At 45.4% G+C, this 21510-nt stretch overlaps 1 protein-coding gene across 1 annotated transcript in view; it reads right to left on the reverse strand.

Annotated features, from left to right (window-relative positions):
• The window catches only part of PPIH (peptidylprolyl isomerase H), a 101778-nt gene that overhangs the window by 64474 nt on the left and 15794 nt on the right, over nucleotides 1–21510 (reverse strand). The window contains exon 3 of the mRNA XM_085603929.1: nucleotides 14328–14351. Within this exon, the coding sequence (XP_085460055.1) occupies nucleotides 14328–14351 (24 nt within the window). The remainder of the gene's footprint in view (nucleotides 1–14327; nucleotides 14352–21510) is intronic.

Here is a 21510-nt window from a genome sequence, read left to right on the forward strand (position 1 = left end):
CGTGGCCTCACCTCGGGGCGCTCTTGACTCCTTCACTCTCTCTCCGTTTCACCCATCGGACGCCAGCGATCACATTGTGGTGCAGCAAGAGGAATGCGACGACTGGCCCTTTAAACCCGGCTCCTACAACCCAGATCCAACCCCTTGGGAGGCGGAGCTGCAGTTCGACGAGCTGGATAAGGAGAGGCGGCTCACGGAAGAGGGCGGGACCCGGAAGAAGGAAGCGGAGAGGTGGACGCCATGTACCCAGACGCCGAGGATCCCGGGACCGACAGCTTGAGACACGAGCCCGTGCTGGGAGAGCCGAGAGGCCAACCGGAGGACGCTGCGCCCAGCCGCGACCCAGGTGGGTCGTGGCTTGAACAGGTGCGTGCTCAGGGACGGGGGCTTGGGAGCAGGGTGGGAGCTTGGAAACCGGTCGGGTAATTGGGGAAAGACTCACCTATCCCTGCCGTAAGCACTTGTAAAGATCTACGCCAGCATAGGCCTGTCCCTCGCCTTCTCCGGTGACGGTGTTTTCCTTCCGCTCCCATATTTCCCTCACCCACCGCCCTGTTATGTTATGTTATGTTATGTTACAGCGTTCTTTTATAGCGCACGGCTACTCGAAAAGAGTGTCCCGGCGCTTTCCACCTGCATCTCAGAATAAAAATAACACAACACAGCAAAAAAATGAGAAAAAGAACTGAAACTGAAGCAATAAGAACAGCCTAAAGATTAAAAAGCCAGGTCTTCAGGCTCTTCCTGAACTGGAACAAATTGACAGTGCTGCGCAGCGAAAGAGGAAGCGAGTTCCACAGCTGTGGGGCTTTGCAGCTGAAAGAGCGCCCTCCCGTGCGGGCCTTCCTCACCCGAGGGACCACCGCTTTGTAAAGGGATTCCGAGCGCAAGGAGCGGACTGGTCGATAGAAGGCTAGTCTCCGCCGCAGGTATCCAGCCCCTGATCCAAACAGGGCTTTGTGCATCAGAGTCAGGGATTTAAACTGGATCCGCTTCCGGACAGGCAGCCAATGTAGCGCCTGAAGCAGCCCGGAAGCTCGGGCTCGTCTACGCAGGCCAAAGATAGCCCGGGCGGCAGAGTTCTGTACCACCTGTAGGCACTGAACTAGGTAATAAGGGAGGCCAAGGAAGAGGGCATTAGCATAATCAAGCCTCGAACCGACGAGAGCCTGCACAGTAATACGCCTGTGCTCCTCAGACAGCAGGGGCAGGAATTTACGGAGCATTTTCAAAATTCCATAACAGGTGCCAGCCAGACCCAGAATGTGTGTTCGCAGCGATAGCTGGTTGTCCTGTGAATCCAGCACGGGTCTTTCACCCCTTTCTTTGAGTGGGTTGGCTCCACAAGCACTAACCAGTGCCTTTTTCTTTTGTTTTGTTTTGTTTTCTCTCCCCCTTGCCTCAACCCGAACGACGAGGGAAGCCCAGCCCGACATCATTAAGGAGAGGAGAAGGTTCCTTTCCTGAGGAGAACGACGCCGGGATTGTACTGCTACTTTCTGTCCATTTCTTTTTAACGTCCTTAATAAATACAGGGGACCTTCCCCTTCGCAAATTGCCTTGTGGTCTGCTTACCTCTCCGACGCATCCCCACTGGTGATTTTGCAGAAAGGGTTCTTGAATGGTGAGTGCTTGTATCTCACTGACCCTTCTGAGGGAAGTAATGGCTACAAGAAAACCTGTTTTCCATGTTAAGAATTGAAGTTCACATTTGTGTAGGGGTTCAAAGGGAGGCCCCATGAGTCTTGTGAGAACGATGTTTAGGTTCCACACAGGTGAGGGTGGTACTCTGGGGGGAATTAACCTTTTGAGGCCTTCCATGAAGGCTTTTATGGCAGGTACTCTAAAGAGTGATAGATGTTGCCTGTTTTGTAGATAAGCTGCTATGGCCGCAAGGTGCAGTCTAATAGACGTGTAGGCTAGGTTGCATCTTTTTAGGTGTAGTAAATAGCCTATGATGTGTTGAATGGACACATCTAGGGGATTGAAGTTATTGTTGTGACAATAGATCACAAACAGTTTCTACTTGGCTGCATAGCAAGCTCTAGTTGTAGGTCGTCTAGCTTCTCTAATGACATTCATACAGTCAGGGGGAAGATTTAGATAACCGAATTCTAGGATTTCAGGTGCCAGATCGCAAGGTTGAGCCAAGCTGGGTCCGGGTGCCTGATCTCTCCATGGTTCTGGGTTAAGAGGTGTAGAGAGAGGTGTAACTTTTGGTGCGGTACTACAGGTAGTTCCAGCAGTGTGGTGTACCACGGTTGTCTGGCCCAAGGTGGAGCTACTAGGATGAGAGTGAGGGAGTGTTGCTGTAGTTGCGCACCACTAATGGAGTGAGTGGGAGAGGCGGAAAAGCGTACGCAAATCTGCCTGACCAGTTCATCCATATCGCATTGCCTTTGGACAATGGGTGTGGGTACCTGGCGGCGAAGCTTGGGCATTTGGCGTTTTCGTGGGTGGCGAAGAGGTCAATCTGTGGATGCCCCCACATTTGAAAGTACGGGTGAAGAACTTGTGGATGGAGTTCCCACTCGTGGATCTGTTGTGTTTGTCTGCTCAGCAGATCGGCCATAGTGTTTTGGACTCCTGGGACATGTTGGGCTAGGAGAAAGATTTTTTGGGGTATTGCCCATCTCCATATGCTCTGTGCTAGCTGAGAGAGCTGCGGAGAGTGTGTGCTGCCTTGTTTTTGTATATAGTACCTGGCTGTCATGTTGTCCGTGCGGACTAGGACGGCCTTGCCTGAGACATGGGTTTGAAAGGCCTTTAGGGCTAAGAATATGGCTAGTAACTCCAGATGGTTGATGTGGAGTAACTTTTGTTGAGGTGTCCACCTGCCCTGCATGGTGTGATATAGTAGGTGAGCTCCCCAGCCGGAGAGCGATGCGTCCGCTGTCAGTACTATCTGAGGAACCGGTTCCAGGAACGGTCGCCCTTTGGAAAGGTTTTTGGTGGTCCACCACTGCAGAGAGCGATGGGCACGACCATCTACCAACACCAGATCTGTCAATTGACCCTGGGCCTGGTTCCATTGGCGCGCTAAGCAGTTTTGGAGAGGACGCATTTAGAGTCTTGCGTGAGGTACTATGAATATGCAAGAGGTCATCATTCCTATGAGTTGCATGAACACTCGAGCTGGAAGAGAGTGTTCCGGTTTAAATTTGGCACGTAGAGCCTGAATGCTTGCTATCCTGGCAGGACTGGGATAGGCTAGCGCTTTTGAGGTGTCTATGGTGGCACCGAGGTATTGTTTTATGTGGGACGGTTGCAGATGGGACTTCGTGTGGATTACTGTGAAGCCCAGTTCATGAAGTAGTTGGATAGTGGCGTGAGTGTGTTGTACACACTGGTTGTATGAGCTGGATTTTATGAGCCAGTCGTCTAGGTATGGGAAGACGTGGATGTGTTGTCTTCGCAGGTGTGCTGCCACTACCGCTAGGCACTTGGTAAACACCCGTGGTGCTGTGGTGACTCCGAATGGGAACACTTTGAATTGATAGTGTTGACCGTCCACTACAAATCTGAGAAACTTTCTGTGAGCTTTGTAAACGGGAATGTGGAAATAGGCGTCCTTGAGGTCTAGGGTGGCAAGGAAGTCATTCTGGGAGAGTAGGGGAAGTACCTGCTGTAGTGTGACCATGTGGAAATGGTCTGAGTGTATGTAGTGGTTTAGGGGTCTGAGGTCCAGGATGGGCCTTAGAGTGTCGTCCCTTTTTGGTATGAGAAAATATAGTGAGTAAACTCCTAGATTTTGTTGGTGGGCAGGAACTGGTTCTATTGCACTCTTTTGTAGGAGGGAGATTATCTCCTGCTTTAGAAGTGACAAATGTTCCTGTGACATTGGGCGCTGTTTGGGTGGAATGTTTGGGGGGTAGATGTTAGTTCGAGGCAGTAGCCTGACCGTATTATCTGTGTTACCCATTTGTCTGAGGTGATGGTAGTCCAGACAGGAAGAAAATTGGGGAGTCTGCCCCCGACCGGAGTGGGATGGTCTGGGGGGAGTGGATGGAAGTCATTGGGCAGGGGTGGAGGCAGAGCGTGAGGTGTTAGTTTTGACTCTGCCTTTATTGTTGTTACCCCTGTAGCCACCTCTCTGGTAACCCCTTATGAAGGTGGATTGGGTAGGGGCCTTATAGGAAGTTGAGGCGCTGTCGGAGGAGTAGCCTCTGGAGTTGCCTCTAAAGGAAGAGCGGCGAAAGGAGCGCCTGGGAGGTTGTGACTGCAAGGCTCCCATGGATGTTGCCGTGTCGGTGTCCTTTTTAATTTTTTCAAGGGCAACGTCGACGTTGAGGCCAAACAGATGTTGCTCGTCAAAGGGGTGATTTAGGATGGAGCTCTGCACCTCGGCTTTGAACCCCGAAATCCGTAGCCAAGCATGCCTATGGAGGAGGACGCTGGTGTTAATGGCCCTTGAGGCGGTGTCAGCTACATCGAGGGCGCAACAAATGGAGGTATTGGTGATTACTTTACCCTCCTGGATTAGTTCGTTGGCTCTATTCTTGTATTTGTCAGGGAGGTGTTGCATTATGGCTTCTAGTTCATCTTAATGTGCCCTGTCATATCTTGCTATAAGCGCTTGAGTGTTTTCAATGCGCCATATGTTGGCAGCCTGGGATGCAGTTCGCTTGCCAGAGGCGTCCAGGAGTTTGGACTCCTTATCAGCAGGTGGAGCCTCACCTGATGCCTGGGAGTTTGCACGCTTTCTCGCATTGGAGACTACCAGGGAGTCTAGTGGTGCGGGACCTCTATACTTCTTCTCGATGCGAGGGTTGATGACCCTGGCCATGACCGTGTCTTTAAAGACCTCCGGTGTGTGCTTGATAACCCCTTTAAGCATGGGCAGGATGGAAGTGGCCCTTTGTGTAGTGTCAAACGTATCTAGGAGGAAGTCCTCCTCCACGGGGTCTGTATGAAGATCAACTCCGTGGTAGTGTGCAGCCCTATGAAGCAATTGGTTAAATCCCATTGTGTCTTCAGGGGGGGACGGTCTTGAAGGGTAAAGGTCGTCCTGCGGGACGTCTGGAAAGTTGTAGTCGTCCCATGGGTCTGGGGAGCCTGTAGGAGAGGGGTCCCCTGTGGGCTGATCATGTGGCTCATACCCTGTGTCGTCGTAGACGTCGTCATCATCCTCACCGGGAGAGGGTGTGGGGGAATGATGAGGTGGGGGAGGCGGAGGGGAAGGAGGAGGTGGAGGGGGGGTGGAGATGGGGGTGAAGGCAGTCTCAAAGGGGAGGTACCAAAGTCTCTTCTCTTTGGAGGTGGAGCTGGGGCAGGCTTGTCCAGCGGTCTCTTTTTGATGCTGAGTATCAACTGTCCAGTTTTTGGGTCTTTGACCAATGTTTTTTGCAGTGGATCGGGCCGAAATAGTTCCTCTGTGGGGGAGGGGGGGGGGGTCGATCCTTTGGCGCCGAAGGTGTCGGAGCCGTAGGTTTTTTAAGCTTGGACTCGGCATCGTTTCGCTGTTTTGAGCCGTGCGGTTTAGCAATGTCCGATTGTTTCCTCGGTTCCGAGATGACTTTCGGTTTCGAGGTGTGGGTGTCGAGGGCAGTTGGATTTTTGCTTGGCTCCGGGGATGGTGTCGGTACGGAGGAGCTAATGCCAGTCTTCGGCGCCGAGTGCTTCGGTGTGGAGCTTGGCGTGGAGGAAGAAACCATCTTCTTTTTAGGTGTTGGTGCCGAGGAGTGTTTTTCGGCACCGACAGTGGGCCGGCTCGAGCCCGAGCCGCCGGAAGGCTTGATTGGCTTCTTAACCGGGCCCGAAAGCGAGGTATGGGTAGCAATGTCTCTGGTCGTGCCTAGGCCCGAGGGCGAAGGCGTGACAGAAGCCTTTTTCGATGCCGCCGAGGGTGGGGGTCGATGTTAGTACTCACGCCCCTCTGTGCCGGAGTGATATCCTCGACATCTGAATCGTCGGCTTCGGAGGCGCTGAAGAGGCCCTCTTCGGTGTGCTGCTGTTCCGGATTATCGACGCCTTCTCCGAAGATGTCGTCGGGGATTGCAGTCGACGAGTGTGCCATTGTTCTCCTCGCTCCTCGGTCCCGAATCGTCTTCTTCGAACGGAAGGATTTGCAAGCCAGACAGTCTCTTGCCTCGTGTTCTAGGGAGAGGCAGAGGTTGCACACCTCATGGAGATCGGTGTGGGGAAACTTCGACCCACATCGAGGACACTTCTTAAATGAAGTCCTTTCCATCAGCCAGGACCGGGGCCTAGGTAGGCCCGAAGGCCTTCGTCGACGACCGGAATCGAAGACTTCGAATGAGAGTCGCGCCAAGTGTTGGAGATCGCGATCAAAACAATACCGCGGAAGGGGAAGGATTGCGCGCCGATTAGAAAAACTGAAAACGGTTCAGAACCGGAGTGCGAAGAACACATCCGAGCCCGATGGCGGAAAAAAACAATCTGAAGATGGAGCCGAAACCCATGCGCAATATGATCCAACGGAGGAGTCACATACCTCGTGACTTCCAAAGACTTTTCAAGAGAAAAACAACTGCAACATCCGGGCCCAACACCAGATGGCGAACTATGCACAGTGTGTAATCTGCAGCTCATATGCCTCGAACAAATGAATTATTGGAACATTGTGTGCTGATTAGTGACAATCCAGGTAGCAGAGAAGACTTAAAATACTAATCCGAAAAGCGAGAGGGTAAAAGCAAATAAGTATGTAACTCCACAAATTAAGCCCACGTGAAGACATATTGGCAAACTGGTCTCTACGCAAATTGAATTGCCTCATCTGTCAATGCGTTGCCCGGGTAAAGCAAATTAATTGCACTAAGAGAGGAGAGACCTCTCAAATCATACCAAAACTGTTAACTTTACAAATAGTGAAGATGAGGATAGAAGGGTTTGGTCTGAATCAGACTAGGAGCACAGGCAAAACAGATATAGGGGGCCGGTGTGGTACTATGACTAGCTAAGTAATTCTAGTTTGGAACCTGCGTGGATTTATTGCTTTCAAGGCTTCAGCTACCTATAAACTCCTTTTAGATGAATATGCTCTATTAATATTGCAAGAAACTTGGCTGCTGCAGTGCTCCTCAGTAAAAGGGTTCATTGTAATCAGTAGGGAGGCCAGCTCATCTTCTAGGGTAGGGTACGCCTCTAGCAGGCAGCTGATATTAGTCTCAGTACTTAGTGTTAAAAGAGCTATCAAATTATAAACATCTTGTACCTCTTGTAGCTTCTGGTCTGTTTAATTAAATTAGTATATTTAAATATGATCCAAGATCTTATGCTTTCTGTCAAACTGTAAGAGGTTTTGGGATAATTTGTTTTAATTGAACCAAGATCTGCAAGCTATTCATAGTCTATAACCTCGGGCCAAATGGTTTTAGCAGGACATTTTCATTTCAAAATTTCCACTATCCATTTGTGACGATTATGTTCAGGATGCCTTGCATTGTTATGAGATACCACAGGTATTGTGTTAGCAATAGCCCTTGCCTAACATGGTCTGAACAATCTGAATGGGCGCTTTACAAGCAACTTCCCTGCTGCTGCGACTTTTAGATATGGTCAATAACAAAACCCCTATAGACTACGCCTCTGTTCCAATGGTAGACTTTGGTGTGATGTCTAATTTCCAAGTTATTGACCTGGGGATAAGAAACCATTATGGGATGGAACTGGTGTATAAATACGCTCTCGGATCTAATAGAGAACATGTACTGGCCTTACCGGCTAATTATAAACATAGGATAACGTTTTCTATTAAAGAGGCCAAATTGCTGACACTAAGATAGACATCAGCAGAGATGTTGCAGTTTTCATTGGCAATGGGCTTGAGTAGCATAGTTGGTTGATTTGTAAAGTTCAGGTCTTTTGGAAAAAATTAATGCTCACCAACTAGACTATCCGGTCAAAAGCAATTAGGCTAGTTTGATCATCAGTGCCATGCCCTCAGAAGGGAGTTCAATAGACTGAGATGTAGAACAGCCATCAACCAAGAGACCACGGTTGCAGAGGCTTTTGAAAATTCCAGGAAGACATACCAAACACTTTGCTCAAAAAAAGGGGGACATTTTATGAGCACAATTGGAGCAAGATGCATGATGCAATAGCAAGGGTAATGGTAAGATTTTCTGGTGTCTGGCAAATAGGATGCATGTGATATTATCTGCAAACTTAGAGGCTCAGGTTTTAGACATTGAGTAAGGTGAATTTCTGAGCTTTATAAAAAAAACAAATTAGGAGGGAAAATATGATCATCATAATTATCATGCAGTGGACTCTACTCTACTGTAATTGCAGGAGATAATTTCAAATCCTCATGAGCAGGTGGCCCAGATGGACTCCCGGTTGTCCTCTAAGTCGAACCCGTTATGGTGGGCAAGCTTTCCAAGTCTTTTTTTTTTTTTTTTTAACTAGCACTGGGTGTATTCCTTCTTCAAGTTGACATACTCTTGTACAAGACAGAATTGCATTTGTTTAATAATCTACCTGCTCTGCTGTTTCTGCTGCAATTTACAATCACAGACATGGCAACTTGTCAAATCCTCTTTTGCACTTCAGCTTTCCAAAAATAATGCTTTTCTGTTCAGACTTCTGGCTCCTGTCTACGAAAATGTTCATTATTATTTTGAGGCACTGATTCAGTATTTAGATCGGTATATAAATAAAGTATGAGTGCCAGGCTTGCCTTACCTCATGGGCTAGAGTCTTCCAACACAGTTTCTGTTATTTTGGCATGACGTAAGATTTAGAAAAGAACTCTTCAGACAACACTTAGGCAAAGTTGCCAATATATTTCTTTTAACATGCACCCAGAAAATGCAAACGGGCCCTGTTATTTATTGTTTTTAATGACCATCCAATCATTTACTAAAGTTACTCAGGAGCGTGTATCTTAAGGACGAATTTTGATTAACGATGAGAAATTAATTACCCGTCAGGTGTAGAACCAAACCTGTGGCATACAGATAATTTAGGCATGACAAGAAAGAACTACATCAGAGCTATAGTTGACAGTCCCTGTGGATTTTTCAGTTCAGAATTGATGTGAGTGCAGGGTTGCTGACAAAAATCTTAATGTATGAAAATTGCCAATGGTACAGTGGAATTTCATGGAGGCTTGGAGGAATGTGTGCAAAGGTAGGGATTGATTTTTTGGGAACTTTCAATGCACTGCCCCAAAATGTGTGCTTACCATAAGTAATGACTGAATTTCATTGTAAATGAAGAGAAGCTAGTTTTTCAAATGAATACCTGATAGCACTTGTTAATTGAATTCCTCACTGATGTGTTTGCTAGAGAAGATTTGTCAAAGGTGTTGGTGTCAGAAAAAGGAATTTAATTAATGTCCAACTGGATTCAGGACTCTCTAAGAGGAAACAGGACTTTGTACCATTCTCGAGGTAATAATTTGTTTGAGCACAAACAGAATGTTTGAGAAGGCACGCACCACATTCTACTAACCCCTTTAAAAGGACACAAAAGAACATATAGATGTGGAGCAGGGGGGTGGCCAAATGTTAAGGACACAATAGAAAGGAGGTAATGAAGTAAGTTAACAGGTTGCATGCTGTAAAGGACATACATTTCAAGCTGGCGATATGATTAGAATTAAGATGATGTGATAAAGAAGGACTTCAATTAAAAGGAAGTGGTGTAGCAGATTTCAAAGTTTGGAGGGTGTTTAGAATCGGGGAAATGAGCATGGAAAGAGCTGCCAAGGTCAAAAGAAATGGGAATAGGTTGTGAAGAGGAGTTTAAGTTAATTTAATGGAGAAAGTAGTTATTAGAGCTGAACAAGTGGTTACCTGCAAACTGATTTCCACATGTCTGAAGAACTTAAGAAAATACACCGTTGTAAATGTTTGTAAAATCTTAATGCCTGATTAATTTTATTCTCTTCTCAAATGTATATGGTTTTGTTGAGGCTCAGTTTGTTGTTTTGATGTGGTTGTAATGTTCTTTCTGTTGCATGCTCAACATGTATTGTTGTCTTAGCAAAAGAGAGGGAAGTTGTATTTAAAGAATCGATGTCGCTCCTATCCAAATTGTGAGCCAGCATTCCTTTATTGACTTATAATGGCAGCTCTGTATTGGATTGGGGGCTTTCCAAGAAAAACAAAAATCACTGCCAGAAGCTGTAATAGTACACTACTGGCTGCTGATCTCCAGAATTCTGAATACTTTTTTCCAAAAATACCATCATTTTTTGGGCACCAAGTCTGGAAGTAGTTGCAACCTATTCTGTCACTTAATGAAGCTCACTACCGCAAGCTATTACAAACTTAGCTGTACTCCAGGGCATGACAGTAGTGGTTTCAGATTTCCTTAGCGCCAGAAAGCTCAGAGGCGCACCTGTGTGCCATGTAAGCTTTTTCATTAATTTATTATTGCTTTTTATTTTTCCAATTTGTTTCCTCATTCATTACAGCAGAAGGCATGATTTCAGTAAAGGGTAAACATAATCCCCAAACCCATAAGAAGTTGTTAAGAGGAGAAGAGAAAAATATACAGTAAGATGAGAAGGAACAACTAAGAAAAGAGAAACAAACCACACAAAATAAAATCAAGTCTGCAGCCAAGAAAATCAAATATCGAATTCGACTCTTGTGGGATTGGTGAAGTCACATTCCAACTACCATGTAATGTAAATGTGAACTCCATAGGTATTGGTATTTGTTCGACGGAGACTTTAAGAAGTTAATTAGTCTGATGTGTTAAGCACTCGTCAGGAGCTCGGATTGCAACAACGAGAATCACCGGCCACACATTGTTGGGACGGGACCAGGATGAACGGGCCTTGCTAAGCTCAATCCTCCTCTGGAGCCTACTCCCTCAGAAGAGCATGAGATCCTATTTTGCCCCTCCCTCACGGATCGTGCACTGGGCCCAGCTTCCCATCCCCAAGTCGGTCTGTTACATGAGTTTTAAAGGGTTTCCAAATTTTCTTAAAGCAATGCATTTTGTCCTTCAATGTTGCAGATAGCTTTTCCATTGCATATATGTACCACATTTTCAACCATGACAGTCCCAAGGGCAGAGTTGATTCCGGCTTTCAGATATGTGCCAGCGTTAATCTTCTCACTGACAGCAGATAGGATACTAGTATTCCTATGGGAGCCTCCAATGGTTATATACTGCACTAACAAGGGTGGCCTCAAAGTATGACTTGTTGTTGCATTCTTAATTCTAAATATTTTTACATGCTATGGTGTTTATCTAGGTTAGTGACTCCAGATGAGGAAATTTAGAAAAGGTGAGCATTTCAGTCGCTTTTTACCTATATTTAACCTGAAATATTACCACAATAGTCTATTTTCAGAGATTGCAGAATCCATTTTATAGTAATTCCAAACTATTACCTTTCACTGAGATTGTTATACTGGGTGTTAGGAGTGTTTTATGTTGCACTGTTTTGTAAAGCGTATCTCCTATATTAGCAATATTATTCAATGAAGCTTTGAGAGGAGACATGTTCATTAACATGACTTTCTAATTGCTCTTCTAAGAAACCACCAAACATTTTACCAATGCACAGGTTCTAGCAATGAGCAACTTTCCTAAGAGCCTACACTCATAAAACTTATAAAATAATGCAGTAATGTCTTCTTTATAACAAGCAAGAAGCGAAGCACAGATTTAGAGAGCCATTCTTTTTAGGTCTCGCCTGAGACAGCGCTTTAGCGCTGTTCTGGCGAGACTTATAGTAAGCACTTTTGGAAGTGCAAACGAGTGCTTTCAGGCCGCCAACTACTGTGCATGTGTGCCGGGCGCGCGCACCATTTGGCAGCCTGAAAGCACTCGTCTTTCACTTTCGCCTGTCACACAGCCGCGCTTTGAAGTGTGGCACGGCCGCTTTGATGTGATCGCGATCACTTTCACACTGTGGCAGCCTGCGTGTACAAAGAGCACTCTAAAAGAAAACAGCATCGTTATATTCTTCATTTACAATTAAACAGTCTAAACATACAATGTACACATTGTGTCAAGACGCTGTAATGTGTGCCTCGTGCGCGTTTTACATAAATTACAACACACTCTTGCACCAACCACAGCATACAAAGAAACGTTTTCAGGTGAAACAGTTCTGGGAAAGAATGTACTCTGTTCTAATGTATGGGCTACCCCTCACACACTTGCAAACGGTTTAGGCTTGCATTTTAGTTGTTCGAAAGAAGTTCCCTTCCAACAAACTGACAAGGAAAACATAGTATGTACACCCATACTGAGTGCTGTTATTTTATGTTACTTAAACGCACATGCGGTTTCTATTAAAAAAAAAAAAGACAAGGCGGCGCGATTTATTTTAAGACGTGGCATTCCCCAACTGCTATACACACAGCAGCAGACAGGAGGCAAAATAGAGTTGTATTTTGAAAGGGGCAAATTTAAAAGTCACTGCCTGTATTGTCATTCACATTTTACTGTGTGTGTTACTTCCACGTGTACACAAAATCGTTGAACTGACAGCTTTTAGAAATGAAGTTCCCTTCCAACAAACTGACAAGGAAAACATAGTATGTACACCCATACTGAGTGCTGTTATTTTATGTTACTTAAACGCACATGCGGTTTCTATAAAAAAAAAAAAAAGACAAGGCGGCGCGATTTATTTTAAGACGTGGCATTCCCCAACTGCTATACACACAGCAGCAAACAGGAGGCAAAATACAGTTGTATTTTGAAAGGGGCTAATTTAAAAGTCACTGCCTGTATTGTCATCAGGCGCGCAACACCCATTGGACTCACAGGGCTTCAGCCACACCCCCCCCCCCCCCCCCCCGTCGTGTGTGGCAGCCCGGGATGAGACACCTTCCCGGGCAAAAAAGCAGCCGCACCCGAGCACTTCACAGGTCTTTAAAAGACCATTTGCATGTTAATGAGGCCTCGCTGTTGTTTCACCCCTTCTAAGAGCCCCTGCAGCTCCACTCTGCCTATTGCTTAAAGTTCAGCCCCCCCCCCGAAATTTTTGCTCAGCCCCCCCCGAAATTTTTGCTCAGCCCCCCCCGAAATCTGGCTCTAGTTGCGCTTCTGATTGTCATTCACATTTTACTGTGTGCGTTACTTCCACGTGTATACAAAATCGTTGAACTGACAGCTTTTAGAAATGATGAAGTTGCCAGATAGACTTCCTTCCTCTGTGGAGTTGCTGTCACCCCAATAACGTCTTTGCACATCCTCTGATCTAACGTGTATGAATCATTATTTTGAGCAATTATACAGATAGGGCTGTAGTGCCTAGAAGTGTCAGTGAGCTGTATCAGTAATATGCAGAATGTATTGTATATTTAAACCAGAACTGTTTACTCCTTTCATGATGTCATCTCGAGTGGTGCTCCCCCCACCCCCACCCCAGGACAAAAGAACTGCATATCACTTCCCGTCTTGTCACCAAGAACGTGTGAGGTTTTCGTCACGGAGTGTGATTCGCTCTAGCCCTAAAGCAGCACCCTCTCCCCTCTTAAAGTGAGATGGCTCTTCTGTGGCTGTGAGGAGGGAGACGGGCACACAGTGACTTTATTCAGCGGGAATTCCCTGCAGCCAGAGTGCAATCTACTGTGCCACTGAAGGAAGGGGCGAAGCAAAGGTGGATAGCGGAAGTGTCACAGATGTCAAGCATTTGCAATGCAATAGGTCTCGCAGTTACGAGAGTTACAGCTATTGGCATTGTAAATAACAATGCCTTGTATTTATGTTTTTAAAACAAAAATAAAAGGCATTATTATTTGCTATGTCAATAGCTCAAACAAGCGTAAATGAGAGACCTATTGCATTGCAAATGCTTTTTTTTTTTTTTTTTTGCATGCAGCACAATTACAACACGGGCCCAGATACAGCTAACATATAAGAAGCTTCTAGCAGGCGACTGTGAAGGCCATAAACCCCCCCCCCCCTTTCAGTGCGAACACAAGGGATTGTAAACATCAAGGGGCCTTCATGTGGAGCTCAAAGACCTCATAAATCAGGTGCTTATCTCTGGGAAGCTCATTCCTTAGCTGCCCTCTAAGCAGGGACAGGAAGGCAGGATTACGGTTCCAGCAACAAACAAGCATTTGCAATGCAATAGGTCTCGTATTTACACGAGTTTAAGCTATTGGCATTGTAAATGACAATGCCTTTTATTTAGGTTTTAAAAACAAAAATAAAAGGCATTGTCATTTGCAATGTCAATATCTCAAACTCGCGTAAATGCGAGACCTATTGCATTGCAAATGCTTGTTTATTTTTGTTTTTTAGCAGGAATTTTATTTTGCTTAGAAATTATTCTGACATTCCATAGACCATTCACCTAAAACGTTAATAGAAAGAATTGAACACAAGAAAGAACGTACATCATAGCCACGCACAACTGAACATAATCAATTACTAACCTGAATTCTCCTGTACAAAACTGCCTGCAAACAAAAGAAAACAATTTGTTAAAAAGGCAATAAATATATTCACAGAAAAGAACATTTGAATCCCCCAGACAATATGGCCCATTTTTCATTCACATTTCTTCCTGCCATTTTCCAATTCCAAGCCTTTAGTAGTGATGGACACAGCAGGTGTTGCCCACTCATTTATCCACCTTATTGAATTAGTGCTGAGATTTAATCATGTGATTAATCAGAAACCATTCAGTAGGTAAAAACTGATGAAATAGCATTGATCAATGTTTATATGTTTTCCTAAAATAAAAAAGGTACTCTGTCGCAGAGCCAAATTCGAATTTCTCGAGTTGTAATACAAAGGGAGGGAAGAGGGAGCTCAACAAGGTAAGGGATCTCATCACATAAATAAGGAGGAATGTAGCAATGCAGTGGGAGTGGCAGCAAAGAAAAGCAGATGTGGGGAAACAGGATTGAAGAGGATCTTTCTTGAAAAAATGATTCCTTCAAAACAGTGGCTCTTAACCTGTGGTCCAGGGACCCATGGGAGTCCGTGAAGCCTACTCAGGGGGGCCGCAACAGAGAATGAAATATTATCAACAGATTAATAAAGTGTATATAAATAAAGAAGTAAAATGTACATTTTTAAAACATCCTGTAAGTGTGAAGGAATTCTAAAAAGGGAGACAAAAAAATGTATAGTATCCTTAGACTCATTTGTTGTTGCAGTGCAAGTACATCAAACAGAATATAGTTTGCATGATGAATGGCTTCAATGCAATTTAGAAAAAATCAATCCTTCCCATTAAAATGGTGATTTTTTTTTCTTGTTAATAAACTAATAGTAGTTCATCACTTTATAAATTTGTTTGATGCATACTTGTTTCTGTAATTTCTGTGAAATACTTTGCAGTTCAAAACATCGAAATGCTTAGGATGAGGTCCCTGGCTTCCAGTAAAGGCTCGGTGGGGGTCAGCGGATTCAAAGAATGATTCAGTGGGGGTCCCCGGGGTCCAATAATGATTAAATGATGGTCCACAGAGGTCCAAAATTTAGGAACCACTGCTTCAAGAGAAGAGTTCTTTTAGAGGAAACTCAACAAAACAAAAAAAACACACAAAATGTTACTTCAATGGTAATTTTACCACAAAAACTGAATGTTGGAGAATGCAACGTCTTTACAATGAAACTCATACAAGCTACGTATAGATGGGGCTCACATCTTTATGAAATTTAATTTTGACATTTGTCTGCATTTGGGTACATTTATTTTTAGTGCCTCTTTGCAGAATTTATCCATAGTTATTTGGGGTTCTGTGATAACATGAAGTTAGACAAACAGAACAATGTATCACAATTCAGTTGGACAGTTGCCTCTCTTTGCAGACTATCAGTCTGCTTTCTGGCCAGGCTGCACCATTAAAATCTTTAGAATAAACACGGACATGAGTAGCAGATTACTGCACTGAGAAAAGCAATATGAAAAGAGAGCCTATAATTAGTACACAGACTCCCTTATTTACTGGCACATGCATCAAGCAAAAATCTCCTCGCAAAAATACCGAATCGCTAAAATCGTCCGTTAGAGAGTGCCAAACAACCAATTCCAATGCATCAACCCCAATAGCGAAAAAATAAAGATTCACTAAAATAATTCCCGTTATATTAAAGAATTGCAAAATAAAGAATCAGTAATAGCGAAAACACAAATTGCGCCTGGCATTAGCGATTAGCAAATAAAGAATCGCTAAAGAATGCATCAAAAATCGCTAATACCGAAAAGCTTCAAATTCGCTATTTAGCATGAGCAGAATAAGGGGAATCAGAACCAGGAGGTAAAGTTGCAGACACACCAAAAAAAAAAGAAAAAAAAGTCAAAGTGTACCACAGGTGTAAACAATCCGAAAGCCTTCAAAAATGGGCCTGGAGACCCCGTTTCCTTTTACAAAATGGCAGCCCTCTACAAGTGCTTGCAAGGAGGATGAGAATAAATGCAGCAGCACAGCGCAGGAGGAGGATCCAGGAAAGGGTATTCAGAGTGCGCATTACATTGCTGGGCCAAAATGAGGATGAAGTATATGACAAGTACCGTCTCAATCGTGCCATGATAATGCGCCTAATTGCTGACCTGGAACCACTACTGCAGCACCAGACACGTAGGACCAATGCCATTCCTGCACACGTCCAGGTCCTATGCAGCCTGCACCTACTGGCGTCTGGAAGTTTCCAGCGGGTCATAGCGGTAGCGGGAGGCGTATCACAAAGCCACTTTCAAACTTCTTCCGTAAATTCATTGATGCCATGCTGACAATGATACATACCCATATCAGCTTCCCCACAACCCCACAGCAGATGGACCACACCAAAAAGGATTTCTACCAGGTGGCCCAATTCCCCCATGTCATAGGATGCATTGACTGCATGCATGTCCCCATCTGTTCCCCCTCAGCCAATGAGTACATCTTCCGTAACAGGAAGTCCTATCACTCCATCAATGTGCAGGTCGTGTGCGATGCCAAGCACATCATCATGGACATAGTGGCACAATTTCCAGGGAGCACACACGACTCATATATATTCAGACACAGTGGCATCCACAGGCGTCTGCTCAATGGAGAATTCGGAGAGGGACTCCTGCTTGGTACATACTCATACCTATTCATTACATCAGTATCACACATGTATCATCATTACTGCCGCTAAGCCTTTGCTTCCCCCCTGTAGGTGACAGTGCATACGCCCTGCGGGAATATATCCTCACCCCCTACATCAACCCAGCAACACCACAGGAGCAACGCTACAACGCGGCACATAGCACAAGAAATGTGATTGAGAGAACATTCGGGATCCTGAAGAGTCGCTTCCGGATCTTACATAAGACTGGTGGTGCTTTGCAATATAAACCAGACACCTGCTGCAGGATCGTAGCAGTATGTGCCATGCTGCACAACATTGCAACCAGAAGGAGGATACCCATAGAGGTGGACAGAAACGACAACTATCGGGATGACCAACCACCCGCACAACACCGACAGTCACACGTGCCAAACACAGCTGAAGGTCAAAGGAGGCGGACATACATCACACAACATCATTTCAGAGCCAGATAAGAATGAGCCATGACTATATATTTTGGAGTGCTACTGTTTACTTCACATGAGCACTTGTGAAAGTGTTGTAACATGAATAGACAAAATTACAGTGCTTCCACGCATTGTGGCGAAAAACATAACTGTTGGCATCACAGGAGTGCTAACGTAAAATTCAAGTGGCCCATGGTTACACCACCATGGACAGAGATGCAGGACTGAATGTCTAGTGCCGCTTCCCACTTACCCCCAGCCTCCTGTCGCGTGTCTCCTCTACCTCACCACGCTGTGTGTCTGTGGCTGTGAAGCTGCACGTACTGCGCCTCCTGTTGCAGGTCTCCGGCACCGACACGCTGCTCACACTAAATGCTGCCTCACTGCCCTCCTCCCCTCCCAAGGTGCTGCCACTGAATGTCCCTGACTGCAAGTGTTCCACTGCAGTGGTCACCTGGCCTAAGGCCTTCGCCACATCCCCACAGTAATGGCCGAGGTCCACCTGCAGTGACACGGAGCGGCGGGACAAAACTGCAGTGCTATTGCAGAGCTTTGTGATGGCCCTGGTAGATGCAGTGGTACGGAGCAAGTTCTGCCTATTCCTCCTTCGCTCGCTGTGTTGTCCTGCTCGGATGGCACGGGTGAGCTCCTGTAGGTTTTGACTGATGTCCCGATTGCCCTCAGCCACAACTGTGGTCATGTGCCGCACAGCGTCTGTCAGAGTGCACATGTGTTTTGCCAGTTTGGAGACGTTGAGGTTCATTGTTCCCATGTGTCTCCCCTGCAGGCGCTGAACACGCAGCATCTGGGCCTCTACACCACCATAGAGATTCCTTGGCTGTTCGGGTCGTTCGGCAGTACTGCGCATGGACCTGCGCCGCTGTGTGACTCGGCCACGAGCTGGTGGTGGGGCTGGCGGTGTGACACGTGTCTGACTGTGGGCACTTGTGGGTACTGGACTCGGGTCTGTATCCATCACCTGCAGGGAGGGGACATGTGCCCTGCGTCTTGGTGGTGGTGGTGGTGGTATTGTCACTGGTGGTGGGGGGGTGGTATTGTCGGTGGTGGGGGGGGGTGGATTGACCTTCCTGCGGAGTCTCGCCATCGGTATCTGCCGGTGTCTCGGAGATGATGAGGCGCTCACTGTCATCAGAGTCCACTGGAGATGCATTTGTGTGTGAAACAGTGCATTATTAGTTTATTTTGTGACTACATCTGTTTGTCATTCCGCATTTATTTCCTACAATAAATTACATATTTTGACACTCTGTTGGGCCTGTACTGCTGATCTCATTTATTGTGCATTGGTGATCATACATGCACACTTGCCTAACATGACTACGACTCCCATGATGCAATACTAATGTGAGGGCATATGTGTTATGCACTTCTCCCTGCACACTGTGATTGACCTTGGGGGATGGGTATACAATGCGCAGCGTATAGGCGCAGGCATGCATCTTACCTTGCTCTGTGGTTGCTGCGCCGGAGGTGTCCATCTGGGTTACTCCGACGACTGCCTCTGGCTCAATGGTCCCCTCAACGAGCTCCTCCAGGGCAGTGTTGGCAGGTACTCTGGATGGCCCCCCTCCTGTGCAAGCTGCTTCCTTGACCCTTTCGGCAATGCGCTCCTTTCCCCTCTTTCTGAGGTCATACCACCTCTTCTTAAGGTCGTCGATGCTGCGGTGCGTCACTCCGACAGCATTCACCCTTTCCCTAATGCGAAGCCAAATCTTCCGCCTCTCTGCTTCGGGCACCTTGAGTGATAGCGTCCCAAACAGCTTATCATGCTTGCTGCTCACCCCCTCGATCAGATGCTCAAGTTCCCCGTCAGAGAACTTTCTCTTCCTCTTCCTGGGCGTGTCTGAAGTGGCAGGTGCATCCTTGTCCATCCTGGATGTAGGTAGTGTGGATGGGTTCAGAGGGTGAAGTCTCTTGGCTCAGCTTGTATGCTCTGCCTCCTCCTGTGAGCTCCTCAGGGCAGTGAATGAGGGATGGGCTGGATGACTTCCTGGTTGTGATGTCATCAGCCCGCTTCTTGTGCGACCCGTTTTTTGCGAATTCGCTATTACCGAACTCGCTAATACCGAATTCGGTAATACCGAATTCGGAAATTGCTATTCTTTATTTTAAGCAATCGCTATTGTGTTTTCGGTGATTTTTAGCGATTTTTAAGGAAACGCTAAATTATACCGAATCTGTACATGCATCCCAGAAGGCGATTCCTTATTAGCGATTCCTTATTTCTCGCTAATAAGGACTCGCTTTTCGGAAGGTTGATGCATGTGCACCTTAGAGTGTAGTGACTCTAAGTACCTACAAACGAAGAACATTTTATATAGAAATCCACTTAAACAATGTAGAGGTAAAAAGTTGTATTAGAAAGTCTGTTTAATTTCCATATCTATGTGTTAAAAACATATAGTGGTAAAATTGTGGATTTGTTTGCTGCGACATTGCTGTTATCCATTTTTAGGTTGGGATGGTTTAACTTTTTATACTTCCCTGCTGCTCGGTACTCCAGCACTTTCTCCCTTTTTAATACATGGGAAGGTTTAGCCCCCTCTGCACACCTGTTTTCACCCTTTCCTTACCTCCTTCCTCCTGGCAGCCTAGTTTTCTTCGAGCCCCAGCATTCCACTTTTGTCCTCCTCAGCCCCAACAACTACGTTCTCAGTCAACACCCACCTCTCTTTCTCGTTTATTATTTGGAGGTAGGTCATCCTCTGCAGCCCCAGTTTAAGCCTTCTACTTTCACTCAAACCCTCAGTCGCTCTTCCTTTACACACTTTGTTTTTCGCTCCCGCCCTATTCTTACTTTTTTAGCCAAGTCGCTCTGCTTCCCGAAATCTGAGCTTAACTGTTATCCTTCTTCCTTTTTTACTCCACGTCTACAAGACCCTCCTGAGTCCTTCAAAAGTGGTGGCAAGCTTGAGTGTTTTTATCTTAAAATTTGGATTTTAAATGGGAATAGTGTGTATCATGTAAGAGTCTTTAAGTGATACATTCAATTAAGGCCTAGCTGCAGGTAACAATGCATTTCGCGCTCAGGTGGAGATCAGGCTGTTATGTGGTTTATATTTTTGCAGTTAACAGACATGTGATTGTTTTCCTTTTTTTCTAACACATGGTAACAGTACAGGAACATTTCTATTTTCTTGCCGTCAGATTGTAGTGCGAGCAATAGCTGAAGAAATAGCTAGGACGAAGATGATCTTATGTGTTCTGCCCTGTAGGAAGAGGAAGGAAGGAAAATAGCAGTACACTTCCACTGAAGTTTGAAACCAAGTGTATTGTTTGAATATCCTTCATAATGATACAGGGATCGAACATAAATAAGCTGATTCCTCCTTACTCCAATAAACCCCAAGCCTACAAAATGTATATATTACATTGGGGCAGGGGTGGAGGTGAACACACAGACTGGGCGGTGGAGGGGCGCTGATCCATAGAGATCTGACTTCAAGCCTGAAGGCATCATATAATATGCGGGGAGGTACTGCTTGACTTGGCAAATTAGCATATCGAAGTATAACTCAACAGTGCTGGAAGCAGTCTGGTTACAACCAATTGAGCAAACAATAATAGACCCTAAGTGTGTGTCATGAAACATGAATGACCTAATTTGTATAATTATTGCTGATCTGTTTATAATATTTACAATCATTTGAATGCACTTGATAAATAGAAAAATAGTGTATAATAAATCATACAGTAGAATACCAATCGTTGTATTTGCATACTGATTTCAGGGTTCAGGATACAAGGCTCAATGTATAGCTTCTCTGAATGAGAGATCCTCTGACATTTCTGTCTGACTGCCACTTGAGCCTATCTCAGTTGGGGTAGGATAAGGGACCCCTTCTGTCTCTCCTTTTCTCCGGATGAGTTGTATCCACCTTTTGGGGATTAGGGGATTTAAGAAGTGTAACCATAATAATTTGAGGTAACAAACAAATGCATAATGTTGAGCGTTTCATCGCAACATTTTACATTTTTTATTCTAACCTATACATCATTTCATATTTTTTTGCAAGTATTTGGTTTCTCAACTTCTTTTACAATTTATTTTTTATTTATTGAAAATTATGAAAAGAGA

The sequence above is a fragment of the Triturus cristatus genome, chromosome 1_2 (genome assembly GCF_964204655.1).
Source record: "Triturus cristatus chromosome 1_2, aTriCri1.1, whole genome shotgun sequence".
In the NCBI taxonomy this organism is placed as follows: Eukaryota; Metazoa; Chordata; class Amphibia; order Caudata; family Salamandridae; genus Triturus; species Triturus cristatus.